Below are 24,400 nucleotides of genomic sequence, written 5' to 3'. Positions count from 1 at the left end.
GTAGCGAATGGAGCATCTACATTTTACTAATTAACAGTTTGATTATGGTTGTAGTAATTGGCTACTATATAATGCTTATATGCTTTGATATAGGCATATGCAAACTAAACTACAAAAAGACTCACTGGACTGAATAAACCAATAAAGACCATTTGCACACAAACATTGCACTTTCACATAGTTTAAAACAGGTTCATTACATGCACATTCAGAGTGATCATGGAAATAGAGGGGCCTCAAATTGCAGGGCAACTCTATATTTTTTTTAGAAAGTTCTTGCTGTTAAGTTTAATGTTAAATGATAATGTTGCAATGTAAATCAATTTAATATATTGTTTTTTGTTCTTGATATTTAATGTATTTCTTATTTCGCTTTATAGTAGTCCCACACGTTCACATAGTAATCCAGGTGAGGCCATAGTCATCCTTCTATACTTAAAATTGTAAACATCCTTAATTTTATGATTGGCTGCAACTCCAAATCACTTTAAATAGTCGTAGTAGCTGACTGAGCTAAATTGGAAAGCTTGGGTGTGAACGTGTGGGATTTTTCTTCTATTTGTAAACATTTTTTGTGAAGAATGATAAGCATGTCTACCCTATTGTAAGTGTACATTGTTGGCTTATTGAGTGGTGTAATTTTTAAAATACTTTCGCACCTTTACTCTGCATGTCTGAAATCAATGTTGACCTTCGACACTTCGCTTCACACGCTTTAGCTGATACCGATATCGTGATGAGTGATGACGACCTGGGCAATCAGTCCTACATACGTCGTAAACATAACCGTTCGAAGGCATCAGCCCAGCACCGCAAGTCCATGCCGGCCTACGTTCACGAAGCCCAACGTGAACCGGTCCTACAGAGAAAAGAAGGTAGAAACATCACCTCTAACCAGTGTCTTCACTCAACTACATCGGCTAACTCTGTCACAGATCATTTTTATTTATGTTGTATTTTTAGCAGCTTTGCTTACTTTCTTTGTATAACAATATTTGTTTGCAGTTCTGATCAGTACAATTTTTGCTGCAGCATGCTAATGTAAAATGCTTCTTCTTTTTTCAAGTAATAAATTTACTTCTAAACAAAAACTACAAATTACAAAATGATAAAACAGGGTTTTTGCAAACATTGCAGATAAATTTAAAGTGTATTGAGGCAATTTATTACAATATGCACTACATGAAGAGCACTTTATTATTATATTATCCTCGAGCAGGTATAGGTGAATACCTGTCTCTTATACACATCTAGATGTGTATAAGAGACAGTATATATAGTGTTAATATTGTTATATTTATTCTTATGTTGTAGTGTGCTTCTTTATTTGTATATATGTGTGTGTGTATATATATATATACATATATATATATATATATATATATAGTTAATATTATATTTATTCTTATGTTGTAGTGTGCTTATTTATTTGTATAAAGTTTGCATTTATTTCCTTTGTTTCTATTTTACAATCTGATTACATTTTAACAATAATATAAGTTCATATAATATCATATTTACCCCTTTATAACATCCTTTTAACTTCTATTTTAATATATATATTTGTTGTTTGTTTTATCTTCCATTGCTCTTTTTACTCATATACCATTATCTAATTTTTTTTTTCCAATTTATATATTTTTCAACCTTTTTCTTGATTTAATATATACTGTATATATTTGTTGTTACTTTCTATTTGTATTTGTGCATTGTTTATGCCTCCTTAACATAATTTAAAATCCTCTGTTGAAGAATATAATTTAAAATTTGTTTATGTTTGTGCTCAAAATATGCTTTTTCTTTACAATGTTTTCTTTATGTTTGTGCATATTTTTCAGCTGTCCATAGTAGTCTATCATCCGAAGACCTTCGAATGTCAAAAGATGACTTGGACTCTCTGTCAAGTACCTCGTCCACTAAGCGAGGTAGGGTGATGGGACTTTGTTTCTTTCTTAACTGTTTATTTCTTAATGTTTGTTTTACACCATTTTTTAAATATTATTTTTATTTTTAATAAAACCTACAAATACTTTTTTCTAGCTGCAAACTTATAGAATAAGATGCAAAAATAAATAATAATAATTTGCAGAAAAAAAACTTGCAAAATATAAATTTTAATCACTGTTTTGATTCATTTAAAGCATGTCGCATTTCTGCAATCAGTATGTAATTTGGCAAATTAATTTTCTGTTAAATAAACACAGAATTATTATTTTTTTTTTTTTTAAGTTATCCTGAGGATATTTTTGAATAGATTGTTAACGTTTTATATGTTACTATCAATACCAATAATGTCATCTTTAAATATGTCATAATTATTTTTTTACTTATACATAAATATATCTTATTGATAAAATGTTATACATACCACACTTTTTAAATAATTTCTGCACAGTTAATTCATTAATTATTGTTTTTCATCTTTGCTAGATTTTTAATTTATAAATGAATCTATCATTGTTATCATGTTTTTAAAATCTAAATTTACGCACTTTTATTCCTTTAATAATTTCATCTCTCATTTTTTTTTTATATTTGAAATTATTTTCACACAAAAAGAGAGAAATACATATCGACCCCATTTTAAAGATTTGAACCAAAGATTTCTGATACAGATCATGTATTTCTCTATTAACTGATCTATATGGCTCAAATTGCACATGTGTCAAATATTTATTACTTTTAATTTATTTTTGATTTAAAATTAACTATTGTAGCAGACATCCTTTGATTTGAATGTTTAACCTGTTCATGTTATTTGATATTTTAACCAAATGTTTTTCCTTTTGCTGTGATTTTTCTGTTTGTTTATTTTTCAATCAACTTACAATTAGCACCGCAAGCCAGACGCTCCAGTTTTGAGCAAGCCCTAGAGGCTTACCCCTCCCTGAATCTCTCCGATGCTTTTCCCCAAGATTCAGATTTCGCTGACTATGAATTTGGTAAATGCAACCTCATTCAAACAGCTTGAACTTGAATATATTCATTTTGATTTTTTTTTATGGTTGACTTGTTCCTTGGAGTGCTTTTCATTCCTGACCCTATTCTTTGACCTTCTTCTCAGCATGTATAGACAAGTGCCTTGAATTACTAACCCTATTGGATAATGATCCCGCTGTTCTCTCGGCAAACGATACCACAACCCCAACCGCTATCCCTCGAGCAGGTATAGGTGAATACAGTATTGGAAGCCAGTCTGCCACAGCCTGTGCACGCAATGTGTAAATATCACACCATAGCTCATTAACAGTTATTACATAATTCAAAATAATATTCTAGCATATTATATTTATTATATATAAATTATATTGCTACTATGAATATATGAAAACATAAATTCACAGTGTACCGATTTCAAGGCATACATGTCACTTCTGGTTACACAAAAATAATTTGATATAATCCAGTATTATCTGCTCATTGGCATGGTGACGGGCCAATCATCAACTCGCTAGGCTATCACATGACAGCATACCAGTTTCATGGCCTAGATGTCACCCCTGGTTTCACTAAAATAATATGATATAACCCATTATTATCTCATGGTGACGGACCGATCATCAACTCGCTAGGTAGCCACCTGATTTTAAAAATACAGGTGTAATTTATTGATTGAATGCTATTAATAATATATTCCAATAAAGAGTTAAATGGCTGAAAATACTTGAGTTTTCCAAGAATATTTTCAAAATGTAGAAAGAAAATATGGTAAAATTCTAGCTGCAGATATTCAAATAAATATTTTAAAGTAATAACAACATATTAAGTTAATCATGGTAAACTATGAAACATGACACATTTGTGTCTAATTGAGCATAATATTATTTGTGGCAGATAATACAATATCTCTCACATAATTGCACATGCGTCATACTATTATATACTACTAATTATACAGATATAATATAAATTTGCATAAATACACAAAATATTTGAATAATTAACCATACAAAATATTTGCATATTTACACATGTAGATGCATATTAATACATCTGAATAGTTGAGATTATGATACATATTTGCATAGATATGTGTATAACCTACAAACTCCAACCAATTTCATCAAGGTGGTGTGGTGTAGTATTGGTGACAGGGTCAATTTTTATTCTTTTCTGGTCTTTTCCATGGCCACCTCTATTTTGGCTGATTTCCCCCACACGGATAAGGTTCATCTAATTTTAATTCTTCTGTCGGTTAGTGACACGCATGTGGCATCTTGATTCTTCCAACTCTATTTTATTCTCCGTTAGGAAGGAAAAAGGGAAAAGACAAAAAGGGACTATCAAGCGTTCCTGCTAAAAGTACACCTAACTTGAGCACGCTTCATTCTGGTATGGTTCAGTTAGCTTTATTATTATTTTCTCATATTTACTATAATTATATATCTAATTTCAATATTAACTCATAATATCATATTTTCTAAAAAACATATTTTGGTTTATTATTAATATAGATGATTACTAACATAATAAGTTAGATTTTTGCAATCAAGCTAATTATACTAACGATCAAAGCGTTTCTACCATTCATTATGATTTTTTTCACTAGTCTGCAAAATTTTCTGGATAAGCTGACAAACGATTCCCTCAAGGAATACCCCCTTCCCTCCCCCCACCCCAAAATAAAAAAAAATTATAGTATCACTGTCTGTTAGGATATTCTCTTGGATGTAACCAAAGAGTATAAAACTGACTCAGGCTTTCGTTGGAACAGGGCGCCCCTATCTCATAGTAATACTTTTTTTAACGTTTCATTGTTTCATCCAAAATCAGGGCTATACCCTTTGATGTAACTTACGCTGTCTTAAGCTTTGTCTACACTATCAAATTTCATCAAGAAAGCGTCACGTAAAATGTGGTGGAAAATAAGAGTTGAACATGTTCAACTTATTTTGATAGTATGTGATATGACTTCATCGTACCCATATATGGGCACATCACATTTTTTTGTCACATAAAATTTGATAGTGTAGACAAAGCTTAACAGGAAGTGATCAAAATGGCTAGGTGTACATCCTATGGAGTGTCAGAATGGATGATTCTATTATTTTTCTAGGGGTTTACCATAAAGGTTAAGTTGGCAAGTGTTGGTTTCTTTAGGCACTGGACTACCAACATTGAGTTGCATAAGTTGCTCCTATAAGTTAAAAAAAAAAAAAAAAAACAAGGTTATTTTTGCAACATATTTGGCTATTCACTTAATTCAGCTTGAGCTACAAAATGTTTAATTTTGTAATGGATGGTCGCAGTATAGCATTTCCCTGTTGTTTCTTTGGAATACTTACTTTTGGAAATTTAATTTATTCTCTTATATTATGTAGTTAGCGTGATTAGTTTGATTGCACAAAGGTATTACTTATTGCATTAATTATAACAACCTGATCAAAGGTAGGTTATATTATTCAGTTATGTATATTCCTGTAAGAAACTTTACTTTAATGTTATAATGAGAATTAAAGTTGCTGATGAATTGAAAATGTAATCAGATTAAAAGATAAGCCAAATTGTAATTATTTAGTCTATAATAAATAATATGTATAATATTAATGCAAATAATATGGAACTCTCATATAACATTCTAACATTTAATGGTATGAATTTTACAGAATAAGTAACTTAATATTTGAATTAAATTATTAACTTTCAGTTGAAAATTAAAAGAAGAAAATGTCTCTCACCAATTGAGAGACACGTAAATATTAATGTTTCTTTTGTTTACTGTAATAATTATACATACTGTATTATAATACTAGAAGTTTATAAGAGCAGAACTGCTAAATAAAATATAGAATGTTGTAGTAAAAGTCTATAAATCATAAGAATGTAATTGTTTCCATCCTAGTTTCGTAGAGAGTTGAAAACTTACTTGATTCATTTATTTTTTTTAAGATTTTACAGTTTTATATTTGATAAGTAAAATCTGAAGTATTCCTATATCATGGTTTACTATCTATTGATTAACCTATTACATAACATGTAAAATTCATTCATAGAACGTGCCCAAAGTCTTGATGATAATTGTTCCCCGGGAAGTGATCGCCGAGGCACTAAGGGATTGATGTCACGTATACGCAGCCGTTCTCGCGAGATTCTCGATGATCTCCGTTACAATTCTGCATCAAATTTATCCAAAATGGACCAGTCAGAAAGCCAAGTGGTAGGTAAAAGCTTGCAGTTGCATACGGGTGATGCAGATCTCACGTTTTGAAGTTTTATAGTAATTACAACTGCCAATAGAGGGCACTCTTCAATTTGATAGAGGGTGTCCTTCAGTTAATTTAATTGCCTTGGAATTTCAATTTTCTGATTAACCATAATATGTGAACAACTGCCAATAGAGGGTGCTCTTCAATCTGATAGAGGGTGTTCTTCAGTTAATTTAATTGCCTTGCATGATATCTGTGTCAGATCATTGAACTTTAGTTAACCATAAACAACTGCCAATAGAGGGCATTCTTTAACCCAACAGAGGGTGTCCTATACTTGTACTGTACTTAATTACAACTTGAGTAATGATTTGAAAATAATAGATTTTCTTTAGCATTGTTCTACTTTGTATGTACTATATATTTTCTTGCAATGTTTGTATTGTGGTGTTGTTGCAAGTAAATTTCAAAATGTAGAAATAGTTTGAAAGTGTTTGTTCCTCTTGCTTATTTTGTCACATTCCACCTTCAAAACTTTTAAGTGTTTTTGCATGGTTTTTTTTTTTATTTTACTGAGCACTCTTCATTTTGCTGTGGTTGTTAAGTATTTCTACCATTGTATAGAGATGTTTTAACTGATGTACATGGTTAGTCCGAGGATGGGGCAAAAAACTCAATTTGGTGGGAGTCGGAATTTCACAGCGAAATGACCATTTTAAGAGGCTTTGATAAAAGTATGATAAAAGATAAGAGGGCTTAAATAAATGACACCAGAAAGATGTGAATATACTTTTTTTTTTTCACTGCTCCTCATAATTTACTCAGTTGGACTTGATGATGTCAGATTATTCATTTTAATAAATCGGGTATTAAAAATGTGTGTATATATATACTACTACAGTATACTCACTTCGTACACAGTTAAAACACTTTCTACCTTACATTTATCTGTATTGGTTGTAATTAATGGAAGACCAGTGTAAAATAAACTTAAAGATTCTAAATGGTTATCATTTCATTCACATCTAATTAACATGATTAATTAACATGATTAAAATAATTGTATTTCCAGATTTACATTGTATGAATTAGTAAGCATAATTTCTGTTTTCTGATGCAGCACCTTATATAGTGTTACCGCACAGGCGATAATTTCTAACACAATTTTACGTATTTTATATTTGGTTTTAATTTGCTGTGAAGTTCATTTATAAATATAAACCTGAATAGGACACGTTTAAAAAGAGTACCGTACTCGTGCGAATAAGCGCCCCCTTTGACTAAGCGCCCCTCTCAAATAATTGTCTTAAGCGCCCCGTTTGAATAAACGCCCCTCCTAATTTGAATAAGCGACCCTCGGTGTTTATTCATTTTTTAAAACAATATCTTGTGATTGATTTTTTTTTTTTTTTTTTTAGCAAACGATAATTTAACTAATCTCGAGAATGTGGTTGGCATGATTTGAGCTGCAGAGTGGATTCACATTTTCTTTTTATGTCAATTTCAAAATGAAGATATTTTATCCTGGACAGATGAGAGCTCCCCGGACAGTATCTTTCCAACTTTCCTCTTCTTACATTTGTCTATTCTCTTTCTCGACAATTTGCACCTTTAGCGCGTTTTCATGTGAGTTTGCAGGAAGACTTGCAATGACCCTGCTAACACTAATTTTATCTGCTGTTGAACTTACAGAATTCTTGTCACGAGCCATGCTCTCTAGACGATTATCTTTTCTGCACCAGAACCATTCGTAATCTTCGGTTTTCGGATGTATATATAATTTTTTTCATTCAAATTTCGCCCATTGGATTTTTCAATTTCCCCTCAATTTTCATGTATTTCCATAAGCGCCCCCTCAATTTCCACTCTGTTTTCATAAGCGCCCCGTTTGAATATGCGCCCCCTCTGAATAAGCGCCCCTCAAAAAGGGCAAAAAATATTTTAAGGGCCCGGGCGCTTATTCGTGATAGTACGGTACACTGTTGATTCAAAGAGTACATTGCGATTTTGTTAACTACAGGATAAATCAACAGGTGGCAATGCTCTTGCTAGTTGAAAGAAACACCCTTCTAAAATATACAGTAGTTATTTTATTGTGTAGTGTATAACTGGACTGATGTACTGCATGTTCAGCATTTAGAAATTTAAGTTTATTTATTGATATAAGTTAATAAACACAAAATTAATACTTTAGTCTATAATAGCAAAACAAATCTTATTCTTTTTACTGTTGTTATTTTTTATTGTTATTGCTGTTAATGTTAATGCTGATATTATTCCTGTACATTCCTTGTATTTAAGATATAGTTAGAATTTTCATTGATTATAAATTGGGCATTGTTCCTACGATAATTAAGATTTGTCTATATAGAAATAAAACCAGTTTTCATTCCAGGTTTTTTTTTTATATTAATATTAAAGTATCTTAATCTTAAGAGAAAGCCTATGAAAATTGATATAGGTTAACAAAGAATATAATTCCATTTCAGTCCCTATGTTGTGGCTGTTGTGGATGAGTGGTAGGTGGTGCTAGTGAGAATGCCAAATTTGCATTAAGAACCAGTACCATATGTTAGCATTATGAGGGAACTGGTCTGAATGTTTATATAAGTTTGAGCCTGTGATATAAGAAACTTCACCTTCTGCTTCCATTATACACTGTTTGCTGTGTTTTTTTCTATGTTTTGTCTGTCTATCATGCTGCTTTTCATCTATCATTGCATCACCTCTGCACGTTATACTTGTTCACGTTTCACGTACATGCTTGTCTATTATGCGATGCTTGCTTTGCATGCTGGGTGAGTTTGCTATCGCACTTTCAGCACGTTCAGCACGTTCAGAATTTTGCTGTGCATTGGTTTTTTTTTTCTGATCCATTAATACCTAACAAGATGTCCGTGCCAATGTATGCCCGCTAGAAGGTAGTGATATTGCTAGGGGAACAAACAACCCATGCAGCCTCCATTTTATTTTGCAGTCTTTTCCTATTGAAGAACCAGTCATGACATCAACAATTGTGCAAGGAGAAGAGACATCGATTTCAACTGGTGCTACTTACTCATCTGGCAATAGATATTCTGAGCGTCTAGACCTTAACATAACACCACCAATCCCAGGTGCCTCAGATGACCGAATAAACTCCTCGACTAATAACTCCATCATATCTAATATGACATACGAGGATGATCTCAATGATGCTGACATAAATTGTAGCCAGTATTCAAACTCTAGGCCGAATCCAGGATATAATTCCCCGACTCACATCAACAGCCCTCAGGGACCATCATCTTCGACCCCGAGATCTAATAATCTTAATCCATCAGTATATGCTGCGATTCCTTATCACAAGTTAACACCTACTGACCGGACCACACCCCCAACCATCACTAAAAAAACGCCACCTGTTAGTCATAAAGTACTGCAACCTAAACCGCGGTATCCACAGAATCTAAACAGCCCAAGAACCAGTACCTCGTCACAGGAGAATTCCCCACGAGAATCTGTAAATATTCCAGTTGATACTGTAAACATACCCTCCCCACGGACTCCGCGAGACAAAATTAGGCATCCTCCAATTGGCCGTAATAAATCAAATGCCTTCTCTTTCGAACATTCCAACTCACTACCACGCAAAAACAGCCTCCCTAAACAGGTTTATGAGAAGCCAGCAAAGATCTATGGATCAGAATCAAACCTGGCAAGCAATTCCACAAAGGTCACCCCCGGGGATTGCAAGGGTAAGGGAAAAGTGCCGACAAAGAGTTTGGAGGATGCCAATAACTCAATAGATAATTCTAAAGATGCTAAGAAAGAGAACTCTATCTGGTATGAGTATGGATGTGTGTAGAGCTTATTTCTAAACTCGAATTGACAGTGATAAAAGACCTACTGTAGTTTTAATTTACTCTTCCATTGATAACATAAATAGAATGTTTGTAATAGAAGATGAAGGCCATTCAGAACAATTCAGCTTGCTTATATGTATATATTTGGTAGTTTTTGAGCATTATAATACATAGATTTATCAATGAAGTTAATTAATTGTAATTTTTTTTCTTTTTAATCTTTGTTTTAAAAGTTTTTGCGTAGTTGATGTGGAAATTAAATGCAGAATGTATATGTGATCGTTGGTGCTCTTGGGGTTTTTTCCCACCATTTTTATCACTTTGAAAAATTATCTAGTTTTTAAAATAATTAAATTGATGCCCAGTAATTAGTTACAAGAACAAGACTTGAGTCTTCCCCTAAAAAATAATGATTATAACTTGTGCAAGTTTATTAATTTTATAGATAAACTTGAATGAATTTTTTTCAAGAAATTCCTTGTATAATGCTAGTTGAACTCTGGAGTAAACGTGTGTGATAAACCACACTAAATTCTGTATTCATTTCCAATGGTCAGTGATATCACCTATTGAGGTTTTCCCCATTCTACAGGAACTAGTTGAAAAAACATTTTTAACTTTACAATTTTATTACTATCGAACATAAATTAAGCGCTATTTTTGTCGTATTTGACCAGAATCTTTAGTGTGTCATACATGATATCAATTCTTATTGATATAACTTGCTTAATCAATTGTTTTTCGAAACAGTGGATGGTAAAAAGCAAAATATTTTCGGTCCATGCAATTTCATTTGAGTGTAGTCACCATTCTCTGTTGCACTTTCACTGGTTATGGCATTGCTTTCATGTACAAACCACGCTGCTTCGGTTACTGTCTTTACTCAATCCACACTGCTTCGGTACTCAATTCACGGGAAGGTGAAGTGTAACTAGCATGAAACAAAAATAAAAAACAAATGCAAAAATTATATATTTCTGCTTTCTGTAAGCACCACTGCATATCCAGGTATGATATTTCTGCAATTCAAAAATCGGTTTTCGCTATTTCTGGCAGCATTGTTGTGTTGCCAGAAATGGTATACAGTACTAAAACATCATTATGCATTGTGCAACATGAGTTAAAGATAATCACAGTGGTTCTGCCCTTTGACCTCCAGGATCACTAACTTTCCTCATGATATGGGTCTGTTTAGTTTTTCTTGAATATCATGCCTGAAATTGCACTCAACTTTCTGATATATAATCCCATAATAAAGTATTTGTAGTTTATAATAATATCATCCAAAGAATCCGTGAACTATACCCCAAAGATATACAAGACAATAATTGTCTCTAGGTATTGTGATCATCATATTTTATTAAGAGAGTTCAGCTTTATACCCAATTTACACAAGACAAATGTTACACATAATGTGTTGCAAGAAAAATTATATACCTGCTACTGTTAAAAGGTGCATCCGTGTGAGATTCACTCTGGCCTTGTGTGTATCTTCATGATCCGTGTATGAATTGTTGACTTTTGACAGTGAGGAATACAGTCTGTAACATTCTGTCTTGTAAATTAGATATATAGTACACTCTGCAATTCGAGACCCCACTAATTCCGAGACCATTTTTTCAAAGAACCGTAACAATCTTCAATCTTTTAACACAAATGTAATGCTAAATAAGTGGAGACCAAACCACATTTTCAGGTCCCAATTTTGGGGTTGAATTGGAGGGTGAACTATAATTACCTGTTAGAATCCAATTATGATTATAAATATGCGGTCAGGGGTGGTGCCAGGAATTGCCTGATGAGGGCTCCAAGCTTCCCTACAAGGGGAATTTCATTATGCAAACAGATCAAATAATAATAAATATAAATTGTACTGCTAGTAAAGATACATGTTCCTTTGGTAAATAATTGGTTTAAATAACTAGAAGATATATTTTAACATTAATAGATGAATAACCTAGAGGATGTGAATTGGCTTATATCACTCTCACAGTTTGAATGTGTCTAGATATTCTCTAAATCGTTCACCATAAAAAAAACAATTTTAGGGATAGTAGTGCTTGAAAGATACAGATATGCTCTCATGTGGCCTCTTTAGGGTTTTCGTTCTAAACACTTAAAAAAAAATAATCAAATTAATTAACAAAATGTACAAAAATATTGCAATGTGGATGGCGGGTTTTGAGATCTTTGTTAAATATGATTTTTTTTTTGTAAATTACCGGTAATCTTTTGGTAGATAACAGTACTTTTTCATTGGTACTCTTTTATTTATTTATTTTTCTCCTTTTTTTCATTAACCTACGAAGTTTTTTAGTACAATGGTACACATGTTTTTTCTGTGTAATGTAGAAACAGATACAAGGTATTTAAACAAACTATTGTGTATCTTTCTCCAAATACTGTATCTTGTATGGTACACACTTTTTCAGTATATAATTACCATAGATGGTAAACATTACAATGATTTTGATTGGTTAATGGCGTGCTGACTTGTGCTGATGAAAATTATGTTTAAATATCAACAATATTAAAGGATTGTGAATATAAATTTATTGTATGATTATTTACATAGAATGAAATTGTGACAAAATAATTTGAATATTGCTAGAAGAATTATAGTTCTGTAATTCTATTATATGAATAATTTGTGAAAGGAATTTATGAACAACACAGCTTCCTTCACGTAAAACTTTCTATCATGCTATTTCGTATTAGTTTGAACGAATGTTGAAATGTTGTTGAATGTGTAAATAATAAAGTAGATGTCATTCACAAAATGAATTCTTGTAAGAACTTACAAATTTGTTGGAATCAAAAGAGCATGTTCTGTATTTTAATATCTGTATGAATGTGTATTAAAAGTGCATTTAAATAATTTCACACTGTTAAAGAAATGCCATCTGTGTTGAACTAAAAAAAAATTCAATTTTTGAATTGCTCATGTCATTGTCCATGGTCTTTAGCAGCTTTGGTCTTTGGGGCCACAGGAAAATGATCTTTAATTGGAGGTGGGCTTTAATTTGAGGGGTCCTTCATTAGCGGGAGACCTGTACAGTATTAGCTATCAATTAATAACTATAATAAGAAATTGTTTTCCACACCATTAACCGCATAATACTACCAGCAAAACATTAGAATGCGAGCTAGTTAGTCATTTTGGTGTGAAATGCTCTAAGTTCAAAGACTTGTTACCTTAGCCCTGTGAAGTTCACATGTTTCACATTTTTAAACGAGCGATTCAATGTTCAATTGATTTTTGAGGTTTTTCAAGAATTTACGACGAACCGTATGTCTTTAACAGTGTGGACTTCATTTAATTGTAATGTATGTATTATTTCTTCTTTCAAATTACCGATTTACATTTATAAATATTGTGTTTTGGGTGTGATAAAAGCTTAGCACGATATACAGTAGTAGTGTTGGCTGGTGTTCAGCTAACCAGTGCCTAGTGTGCTCTGTTCTTTCTTGCTTCTGTTTTTAATGATTTATCTGTTGAAAATATAGTTTGTTTTTGTTTTTTTTTTGTTCATACATGTTTTCAGTGTTGTTACTTTGTACAGTTTAAGAGCAATGATTTGGTTGGAATATCCTAATGTATATTTACTTAAAAATGATTTTAATTAGCTGTATATTTTGTTCTTTCTTTTATAAATTAAAACAAATTGATTCTTTCTGGTACTCTGCTCTGCACATTTTGTTTTTAAAGATGAAATAAATAATTGTAAATGATGTGAGAAAAAAAATAAGTGGTTTGCTTGTAATTTGCATATTTTCAGTTGTTCAATTCACCATTCAATAACCAGCTAGATTCACCACATGGTATTGGGTCCTGCTAGTGGTGGTGCTAGCAGGGTTTAAGGATTCCCCCATCAGACAGGATGAGGTGGTCGGACCAAAAATAATTTTTCTATCCAATGTGCTCTAAAACCACAATGTAACTCTTCCTTTGAACCCTAGCCAGGCCAGGCTAGGTTAGGCTGAGGGTTGGAATGGGGTGAAATGTTGGCCCCCCAGGGATGTTTATTCTGGGACCCTGACTGCCCCAGTCTCAATGTTCCAAGCTCTTTTAATGTGTTCATACCTCATGCATCCTTGACTTTATTCATCAATAAAATTGATTACAAGTTGCAAGATGTTTGAATTAGTCTAACCCCATTGGCATATTCATGAGATGAAATAAATTTATATAATTATGTAATTAAAAATATATTATAATGCTGCCTATTCAATGAAACATTTGTTATTCATTCAATGTATAAAAAGCCTATTAAATTTGTATAAACAACAAATTTTTAGAAATTACAGTATTATAAAGGAAAGGTGATACTGTATAGAACCCTGGTCCTTAATAGGCCGCCCACAAGGCAATTTAATTTGACCCTTGAGGAAAAACAAAACCATAAAAAAAAAATATTTAAAACATAATGAAGGTGCGAATTATACATTTTCAATGTAAAGACAAAAATGCAACACCTGGGTATTAAATGTGCACAGGGTGGATTAAAAGTTAGCATGATGATGTAGGCTATAAATGGCGCCAAAAATCGATCACTAGGTACTTTCCATGCTTCGAACAAGCCAAAAGCATGTTATGAATTCAAGATTTCATTTATTGTCCAAATTGGAAATACTAGGCAGCAAAACAATTCATTGCAAGATTAAAATACAAAACAAATAAATTATATATAAAAATACTCAAAATATGATTATAACACTTAATTAAAAACAATATATAAAAAGCAAACATGTTAAAAGTAGTTAAAGAAACTGGAAGTTGTAATACTGTATTAATACAGTAGTATTCAGAGCAAAGCATCAGTTAACATAAATAACATTTATCTTTATGTATCAGAATAAATAAATATTCTGTGTGATAGTTGCAAGCGTGATTAAACTTGTGATATTACACAAATAACAATACGTGTTTCAAGAGAAACAGAATATTATGATTGTAATGGATATTGGGGAAACCTATTATTTTATTTTACGCATAGGGAGTTGTTCATGTTTCTTAAGGAATCTGGTACAAATGAATTAAGGAATCTGTTGTACATTTTAGGCATTTGGGTCTCTTCCCAGAGGGCAACCATACATAATTATTAAAAAGTGCATGGGCAGCATGTGTGTTGCCTTTTCTTATATGAAATATATTTTCTTTAAGGATTCTACATGCTTGGTTAATCCATACATATCTAAAATTGAACTATAAAAAAACTCCCCAAGATTGGTGGTATTCTTATTAGCCCTGCTAAATTTAACATAGCAGCCAACAGGAACTAAAAACTTTATCATAGACATGATAAAATGTTAAAGGTTGCAGAATCCAGATGCCTGATTTATGGACGCATGGTAGAAGCCCATTGTTAAATCATAGAGGTAAACACAACTAAATTTATGTTATTTTGCAATGCGTCAGCATGACTAAACTTGTGTTAAAAATTGTGTCTATTGGGATTTTACATAATAAATGTGTAGTGAAGCATGCTTTACAGGGGTAATGAAAAGTTGGTGTTCAGTATAATATAATGCTGCCTATTCAATGAAACACTTAATATAAAGGTCTATTAAATTTGCATAAACACAATTCTGTAGAAATAATAATTCTATAAAATTTATACAGTACTTTTTTTAAATGTTATACATTTTTATAAAGGAGAGTTAGAAGTACTGTATTATTGTTATTACTTTATGAGATTTGTTGTGAAAATATACCTGTGACTTATCCAAAAAACTATATTTTGTATCTTATAAAATTTATAATAATTCAGTAATATTTTGAGTTTATAGAACTTATATACAATCAAAAATAATTAATATTTAGCTATACATTTTATAGTAAATCCTTGTTTTTCCTTTAATATTGTTAGTTAAAATAAACAATTAAATCCTTCTTTTTCCTTTTATATTTTTAGTTCAAATAACAGTAACGTTGTTGTATGGGGTGGGGGATGCACAGCCCCTCTCCGGGGCAACTATGCTGCATCCTTCCTATTTAACTGCTACAATCTCTTGCAGTGATTCTGTTAGTTGTGAAGATTGTGGGTAACCGATATTTCTCCTCTGGTAGCGTTCATGAATCGGGCATGACCTCAATATCACAAGTAGTGATGCCAGTAGCTGGCATCCACATCCACTCGCCAAATCAATGTTGAAGTCGGCTGTGCATTTGGTGTTCACATCATTCTCTGTTACCGCTGGAAAATACAAATATAAAAATCAAATTACTAATAAATTATTTTCAACATTTCTGATATGATTATTTACAATAAGAGTATGTTTTGTATAAGTGCTTAAAAGAAACATAATGCTTTATTATGCTCTATCATGGGTCATTTTAAAGTTTGAATAATGAGCTACAAGGAGACTATATTTAATCTATTATGGGGAAATTTCATGGCTGAATATAACAAAATGTGAATACAGTATAACAAAAGCTACACAAGATACAAACTCCTTATAAATTATTTTCTATTAAAATTAACTTCAATTTTCCATCATAATTTTGGTAAAAATATTCTTAATGCTGATTGAAAATGTAAACACCCTGGGCTAGCTCCATCTTGTGATTGGCTGTTGATGTACCTATTATGTGACTAAATAAATTGTACTATACCTGTAATCTTTACTCTTTCAGATGTCTGTTTAACCTGTTCCATGAAGTCTGAAATATCAACTTCAGTTTTGGGCATGTGCATTATTACATAATCAATCATCTCCGCATCCCGCTCCGCAGATTCCGTAGTGCCCTCACCAATCATTTTAGGTATCTGCTCAACCTTCACTTTCTCCATTACACCATCTTTAGAAAAATGAAAATATACATTGTTTTTTTAAAATTTATTTTATGAAAAGTGATGCCCACTTTATAGCAATTTTCCTTTATATGGGATCAATATACATAAAAAAAAAAACTAGCTCACTTTATCAAATTTGATTTTAAATATTGAAGGAAATTTCATCAATCGGTTGATACGAAATTGATTGGTTAGACTCTAATTACAGGATGTGATGTAATTGGAATGCATCCATGAAAATTACATTTTGGATAGGTGCAGTACACGCAACGGAAAGGAAATAAACAGCATGAATGATCAGTACCACTTATGAAAAAAAACCAAAAAATACATACTGCTTAGTTCAGAAGGTGTATGAAGGTTGTGTTGGCTAAAACTACAGCAAAGGGTCGCTCTATAAATAATTAAGACTGCGCCTCTTATCGGGGTTCAGAATCGGTGGTGACCCCCTGTTGGCAAATTTCTGGAGCAATCAGAATATTGCTATACTGTATGTCATGGTTAAGAATATACCTTGTATCTCAAGTCTTTTCTTTACATCATTTATCAAGTTGTCATTGGTTGCGGTATGAAGTAGAACCTTCACTTTCATCTTCAAAGCCAAGGTTACTTGAACTAACGTCAGCACTCCATTAATGTTCTTGTTGTCCAACTGGTCAGTTACTATGGCAACTGATGATGAATGTGATAACCATATCGCACACTTCAGTACTTCATCCATTCTTGTTATAGCAGAATCTATTACATATTATATAAATATTATATTATTATTATATTAATATACTATATATATAATATAATATACTAACATTGCTTTATATTAATATATTATATATATAATATAATATACTGTATTACATATAAAACATTGCTTTATAATTGTTATTCATTAGTAATTTAGCGGATATGCTTACAGCATAATGAAATGTTGCAGTAGCATCTGAATTTTTAAAGTTTACTTTCCATGGGTTTAGTACGAATATAATATGCACTCTATAAGTCGACAATCATCATAATTATTTATTATTATGTTAGTGATATTGTTAATATTATTTATATTATTATACAATAATATGATGAAACAATGGAGTGTACAGGAAAAATGCCAACTAGATTTCCTAGGCAATGGGGGCAATGGCTGTTGATTACTGTAAGATGTATAATATAAAAAAAGAATCTGTAAAAATAGCATTAAATAGAAGATGGATGCTGCTATATCAGAATAACGGGATTTGAAGGATTGGGGTGAGGTTTACAACAGGGGTGGATAAAGGTGTAGAACAGAGATGGGTGCACCACTCACCTTTTAGGAATCTGTTTATTTCTTGAAGTTTGGCGTGTGAGATGATGCTGGCAAAAAACGGGACTTCCTGGACTTTAATCACTGCTACACTGGCATTGTCACCGAGGTCATCTTTTTCTGTAGGTATGTCGGTTATTAGCATGCAGCTCTGTGCCTGTGTAAACCCAAGATTAGCGCCTGTAGATAATAACAATTTGTTATAAATGACAGTAAAGTACCAACGGTGTCTACCAAATCAATTTATGAGTATGTGGAGATAATAACAGCCAACTACAAAAATAATGAACTATTCAATGTTTTAATTGAGCTTTTTATGTTTCTTTTTCTTCGAGATTTTAATGAGAGATGGTTTATTTTTAAAGCCTGGTTTACATAAGATCACCAAATGCTATCACCGATGCCAATTGGTCAGTCAAATCAAGGGGGCTTAATTGGGAGAGATACGCAATGTATGAATGCAGAGAAAACTAGCAATAGTGTAGCACTGTTATGAAAACCAGACTTAACTGTTGTGTTAATCATGCATCTAAATGCTTCTATAACTTTACCACAATTCTTAATCGCTGGTATGCCGGTTGCACCACAGGACCAGAACACCGGTACATCACCCTCTTCCAAGTCCAATACATCTCCCATGTCATGATTGTTCAGGTCAATGCCGATCATCCCTGTTTGACAAGATAACCATAATCAGTAACTTTATAATAAAGATACGATAACATTTTGACTACATGTCAAAATAATTAAATGGTTAATTGCATTTGTTTTGTCTAATAATAATCTTCACTCGGTGCTGCCCCATTGTTTAACGGTTCTTACCTGGGTCTCCGATATGCATCGGTGCTCCGTGGTACTTCACCATTGGTAACGTAACATTGGTCACAAGCTCTAGCTGGTGCTTAGGTATTGGCCGCATACTTACAAACTGTCGGCAAGTTTTGAACATTCCATATGGCATACACTTAACGTTTGTCTATGAAGAGATTTTTTAATTGGGAAAGTTTATGGTAACGGAGAAGGTAAAAAGCATGCATATGGCATCACGCTATCAAAGCAATCACAACAAATAGAAGCAAATATAAAAAGAAGGTCGGTGGTGTATCTAGGGGTTGCGCCCCTCCAAAAAATACTTGCGCTATCCCCTCACACAAATCATGCTCAAATAGTTAAAAACTACCTAAAATATAGGGGTGCACCCCTCCAAAAAATACTCTTGGCCACCCAAATCCTTCCACAAATCATACTCAAATAGTTAAAAGTTACCTAAAATATAGGGGTGTACCCCTCCAAAAAATACTCTTGGCCACCCGAATCCTTCCACAAATCATGCTCAAATAGTTAAAAATTACCTAAAATATAGGGGTTCGCCCCTCCAAAAAATACTCTTGGCCACCCGAATCCTTCCACAAATCATGCTCAAATAGTTAAAAGTTACCTAAAATATAGGGGTTCGCCCCTCCAAAAAATACTCTTGGCCACCCGAATCCTTCCACAAATCATGCTCAAATAGTTAAAAATTACCTAAAATATAGGGCTGCACCCCTCCAAAAAATACTCTTGGCCACCCCAATCCTTCCACAAATCACAGTCAAATAGTTAAAAATCACCTAAAATACCCTTATTCTTTAAAGACCACTTTTCTGTGTTCCCAAATTACAAAATTTCTTTTATCATTATTATTCTAATTAGAAACCAAAAAAGACCATGGAAACCCCGGTCCCAAAAGTGGTCCTTAATTTGAGGGAGACCTGTACTGTAAATTCTATTTTTGTTGATTAGTTCAGCATTGGATATCATCTCCTAAAATTACCAAAATACATTTTTAAACTTTTTCCACACTACCACCTTCCCCTAGCTTTCTCCTCTGTTTTTATCAATTAGCTATTTACGAGGTATAATGGAGTGTTGCGGTTTTGTTGAGCAGCTCGGAGTGGAAGCCCAGCATCTAGGTATTCTTTCTCAAATGAGAAACTACATCCCAGGTAGAATGACACATGCTCTTTCATTTGATCATTAAATTTCAGAAGATCTCCTACCACTTCTGACTTCTTACCATTCTCGAATACATCATAACCTCCAAGATCAGTCCTAAGTAGAGAAATTTTTAATGACTTTTTCATATTTTGAAATTCAATTCACTTCTTTTGTAAATCACATTTAACAAGACAATTAACAAAAAAACATTAAAAACAGCAAAGCCTAAATAAAATACTTCCCAATTTTTTTATTAATTTAAGTTAAGTTTTCCAATAAAAGTAAATACAAAACCTTATATCCAATACAAAAGTATAAATAAGTAATTTGAACAAATGTAAAGAGAATATGATTATAACAATATTGAGGATTATACTAGTATTATTTATTTGAGCTTTCTGTATTCAGGGAATTACAATTCAGTAACTAACACTGCTCTCCAAGGAAATCCTGGTACAGCAAATATAGCAAACAATTAATAAATGGACAGGAAATATGTTTACTAAATATCCACAATATTTCAAAAGTAACTTTAGAACAGAAACAATCTGGGAACCAGTAGCAGTCACATGGTATAACTCCTGGAATGTAAACTGCTGACCCAAACCGCCTTCCAAAGATAAGCTGCTTTAATTAAAATAATAATGATTTTAATTTTTTTTAATATTTAATATTTTTATATATAGTTTTTTAAAGTGGTTTGCAAATACTAATTTTAATATTTCTGTTAAATGTATATGTTTCTCTGGTTGGTACTGGAGAGCTCCCAGACAGGGGCATTGACCTCTTTTGAGCAATCATACCATGCCAGGTACTGCTCAGTTTTATTCTTTATGTGTTTGCAAATTTGAAATGTGAAATAAATTATATGATATGAGCTACTGAGTAGAAAATATGCTCACCAGAATTTGAATTAGAATGAGGAATATCTACAATATCAAATATTTGATCTCTAGTATGATTATGAGGATAAATAATATTTAAACTCTGTTGTTACTGTTTTACCTTTGATTTGATTTTTTTTTTTTTTTGTCTAGTCAAGGTCAAACTAAGACAAGCTATGTCTGTGTTTGATCCCAGTTAATCTATTAATAGATTGTTATAATTATTATTATCATTGTTATTATAATTTATTATTATTATTGTTATGCGGATAATAGCCAATTGATGGCTTTTGCAGCAAATAAATATTGAATTGAATTATTATTCTTAAGGCTATTATTGCTAATGTGAATCAAAAAAAAGCTTTATATTGTATAAAAATACTTTTTCACTTTTATAAAAAATATTGATATAAATTTACAACATTAAATGAAAGTTAGTATTCAAGTATTCTTTATTTACATCAAAATCAAAGTTAAAATTGCATTGATGTGTACAATATTTTTAAAAAATACAATAACAATAAAAATATCAAAAATAAATTTTTTACACATGGTGTACCAAATGGTTAATGAATTTGTTATTGATACTGGTCCTGGTAGTTGAATTACAGACATGCGGTAGCCAATGACATACTGTGTGTTGGCGTTAGATGACCGCATATCATGAAGAGAGACCTGTTTGTACAAACAATGACCAAACAAACATACAAATATGGGAAACTGAATGCTATTTACAAAATCGTTCAAATTAAAATTTATGGATGAAACTCTCTTTCATAAATAGCAATTAATTTTACAGCACAGACTTCTTGTACTTTGCGCTTTATAAATTTAAAACCAAAGCATTCAATCAACAATAGATGAATAGAGCTAGCCTGTACCGGACATCAAGGTCTTCTCCAAGTGGTGGCGCTGTAAACTGTCCTGGCTCGGATTGAAATAGCAATGGCATGGGACCGGAGTTGGCATGACAAAACCCTGCGAAGTCCTTAGCAAAAGAGTGTGGTACGATAACAATATTTACTTGTGAAAAACCTATGAAAACAAAATAAGATAAAATAAAATATTTCAATATTATATGGTCACAATATTGCTACAGTGGTCTAGATTACTTTAAATATTAATAATTGTACTATAGTGTAGTGATGGGACAAATTAATAGACTACTTCTTTTTTTCGCCTTTCCGGCTCAGTGGCGACGCTGCGTCGAGGCTAGGTGGGTCAGGGAGAAAAACCACAATTTGTCGGGGAGAAAAAAAATTATATATATTTTTTACACATTCTATAGACTCTAAAATCGATAAGCCTTTGCTTAAACTGCTAAACTGTCATTTTTGGGGGTTTCCCCCTGCATCACGACGGGGGTTCCCCGCGACGTCCGACCACGCCCACTTTGATCTCGTCGGGAAACACGCCCCCCCCCCAGGCAAATCGTTGCGCCACTCCTGTTCTGTCAATCTATTGCCTTGCCAGCACTCTCTTCCAATTCAGCTTCTCGCAATTGTTATTGTTCAAAGTATTTATCTTTATTGCTCAAAGAATTGATCGTTATTGCTCAAAGTATTGATCGTTATTGATTGGTTTGAGGTACACAATATGCATGATGATGTCAGTTGCAATGGCTTCAGACTGACAGGCCCTGAAGTCAAAAGCTTTTACCTTGACTGACTTCATATAATGTATAAATGCACTTTTTCGCACTCATTTAAGTAACTTACCTGAACACAGACCGGATGTTTCTGTCATGAAATGGTTCCCACTGCGAAATTCTTTCCGTGCTTGACAAGCATCAGTAGCCCGAAAAGTACCAAGTAATGTTTGCTTTGAAGACATTCTTATATAGGGCCTAAGACTTTAGTCACCCTGACACCAATTTCAATCTGCGTACAGTATCTTTTTCGTATTTTCCTAAATATTTTTTCTATTATTGTCACCAGAGGGCGACATAAATGGGGGAGTTGTGGTAGGGAGAGATGTGGTTGCTTGGATGCCACCAGTGATCTCTACCATAATAGTATCAGTATCAGATGCTCAGTCATATAAATCAATCGGCCATATAATTGGTGTAGGTCTACTGTATTGAGTTATGTTTTTAAATTACCAAAACCAGGGAGTTGTTATATAACAACTCCCTGCCAAAACCCATCTGCCCATTCACCAAATTGCTTCCAAATTTGGCTACTACATGCAACATGACTCACTTTGACGGTCACGACTGTGAATATAGTTCTCTTATAAGAACCATTCAGTGAATTATCTTCTTAATTGGATTTTATTTCAGAATTAAATTATTTAAATTGTATTGATTGGTAATTTATATATTGATAAATGATAATAGTAATATCAATTCAAAGATCTCAAAGTAAAAGAGCGCAGTCAACAAGCGCATAGAGGCTGTTTTGCATGATATGCGCTATATAAATCCAACTATTATTATTATTATTATTATTATTATTATTATTATTATTATTATTATTATTATTATTAGGCCATGTAAAATTTTTTTAAAATTGGTTAGCATCCTTATGTTATCAATTTTCATGGTAGTGAGGGAGGTTTTTTTTTTCGCTTCGAACATGAAAAAAGAGTGTCGCAAGGAAAAACAGCAAAACCAAGAAGAAAAAAATAACAGAGACCAAAATTGCATACAAGAAATTATGTAATTCATCTATAGAAAGCACAAACGCGCGGGAAATGGACTTTTTAGTATCCTGGTAATCAAACTTTATTATATTAAAATTTAAAAGTCCTACCATGATTTTGTGAAGCATGAAAATTGCAGATAAAAAAATACAATAAAAAAAAAAACGAAGAAAAAAGTACATGCACTTGTATTTACGACGTTGTCTTATAATTATCAATAGAAAATGATCCATATTATAAGTAACGTACACAGCACTTGATGATGGCGAAGTCGTTGTTGTACCAAACGAACCCGCTTGATGACGTGTTCAGTTGACCATAAACAGTAGGCAACACAGTTAATAACTGAATCACCGAATCAACAATAGTTTTTTAAATTAAAAGGTTATTGAAAGTAACGTTCCATGGGCGTTACCTTTGAAAAACCCCTCATGATTTCGCACCTTATTAATTATTAACTCGTATTTACCTTGATTTGATGGTTTTATTTTAACTGCTGTTACTAATATATAACAACATTAAAAAGTACAACTCAAATAAAATTAACAGGTCATTATGATTCAAATTAATTCCAATGTGGCACTACATAAAACAAATTATAAACATGAAAGTGTACAACGATAAATACGGTGAAAATTAGGCTAAATTGTCATAGAAGTAAAAAACGCGAAAGAAGAACATTAATAATAATAATAATAATAATGATAATAATAATGATAACGATAATGATAATGATAATGATAATAGTAATAATAATAATAATAATAATAATAATAATAATAATAATAATAATAATAATAATAATAAT

The 24,400-nt window shown here is 32.2% G+C and overlaps 2 protein-coding genes across 2 annotated transcripts in view; one reads left to right on the top strand and one right to left on the bottom strand.

Annotated features, from left to right (window-relative positions):
* The window catches only part of LOC117123972 (girdin-like), a 65,619-nt gene extending 52,844 nt beyond the window's left edge, over positions 1-12,775 (top strand). The window contains exons 23-27 of the mRNA XM_033270072.1: positions 720-875; positions 1,839-1,925; positions 2,835-2,942; positions 5,994-6,157; positions 9,124-12,775. Coding sequence (XP_033125963.1) covers positions 720-875; positions 1,839-1,925; positions 2,835-2,942; positions 5,994-6,157; positions 9,124-9,993 — 1,385 coding nt within the window. The 3' untranslated portion in view covers positions 9,994-12,775. The remainder of the gene's footprint in view (positions 1-719; positions 876-1,838; positions 1,926-2,834; positions 2,943-5,993; positions 6,158-9,123) is intronic.
* LOC117123894 (putative hydro-lyase PST_2764) lies at positions 12,336-22,846 on the bottom strand. Its single transcript, XM_033269952.1, has 9 exons — positions 22,668-22,846; positions 21,831-21,984; positions 19,981-20,179; positions 18,911-19,064; positions 18,640-18,759; positions 18,092-18,268; positions 17,302-17,526; positions 16,608-16,793; positions 12,336-16,188 (listed from the first exon to the last, which is right to left on the bottom strand). The coding sequence occupies exons 1-9, from the start codon at positions 22,780-22,782 to the stop codon at positions 15,983-15,985; spliced, it is 1,536 nt and encodes a 511-aa protein (XP_033125843.1). The 5' UTR covers positions 22,783-22,846; the 3' UTR covers positions 12,336-15,982.
* Between the last annotated feature and the right edge of the window lie 1,554 nt (positions 22,847-24,400).

This window comes from Anneissia japonica, unplaced genomic scaffold, assembly GCF_011630105.1.
Source record: "Anneissia japonica isolate Jap-2015-1 unplaced genomic scaffold, ASM1163010v1 scaffold287736_len1891122_cov214, whole genome shotgun sequence".
In the NCBI taxonomy this organism is placed as follows: Eukaryota; Metazoa; Echinodermata; class Crinoidea; order Comatulida; family Comatulidae; genus Anneissia; species Anneissia japonica.
The sequence above is the reverse complement of the archived record's forward strand: the minus strand, read 5'-3'. Positions and strand labels throughout refer to the sequence as shown.

Excerpts from the sequence above, each read along its gene's own strand:
- LOC117123894 (XM_033269952.1), bottom strand. The coding sequence starts at position 22,782 with ATGTCTTCAAAGCAAACATTACTTGGTACTTTTCGGGCTACTGATGCT. Across the intron at positions 18,760-18,910 it reads GATGCATATCGGAGACCCAG|GGATGATCGGCATTGACCTG; the intron begins GTAAGAACCGTT and ends CTTGTCAAACAG. Across the intron at positions 17,527-18,091 it reads AATAAACAGATTCCTAAAAG|ATTCTGCTATAACAAGAATG; the intron begins GTGAGTGGTGCA and ends AATATGTAATAG.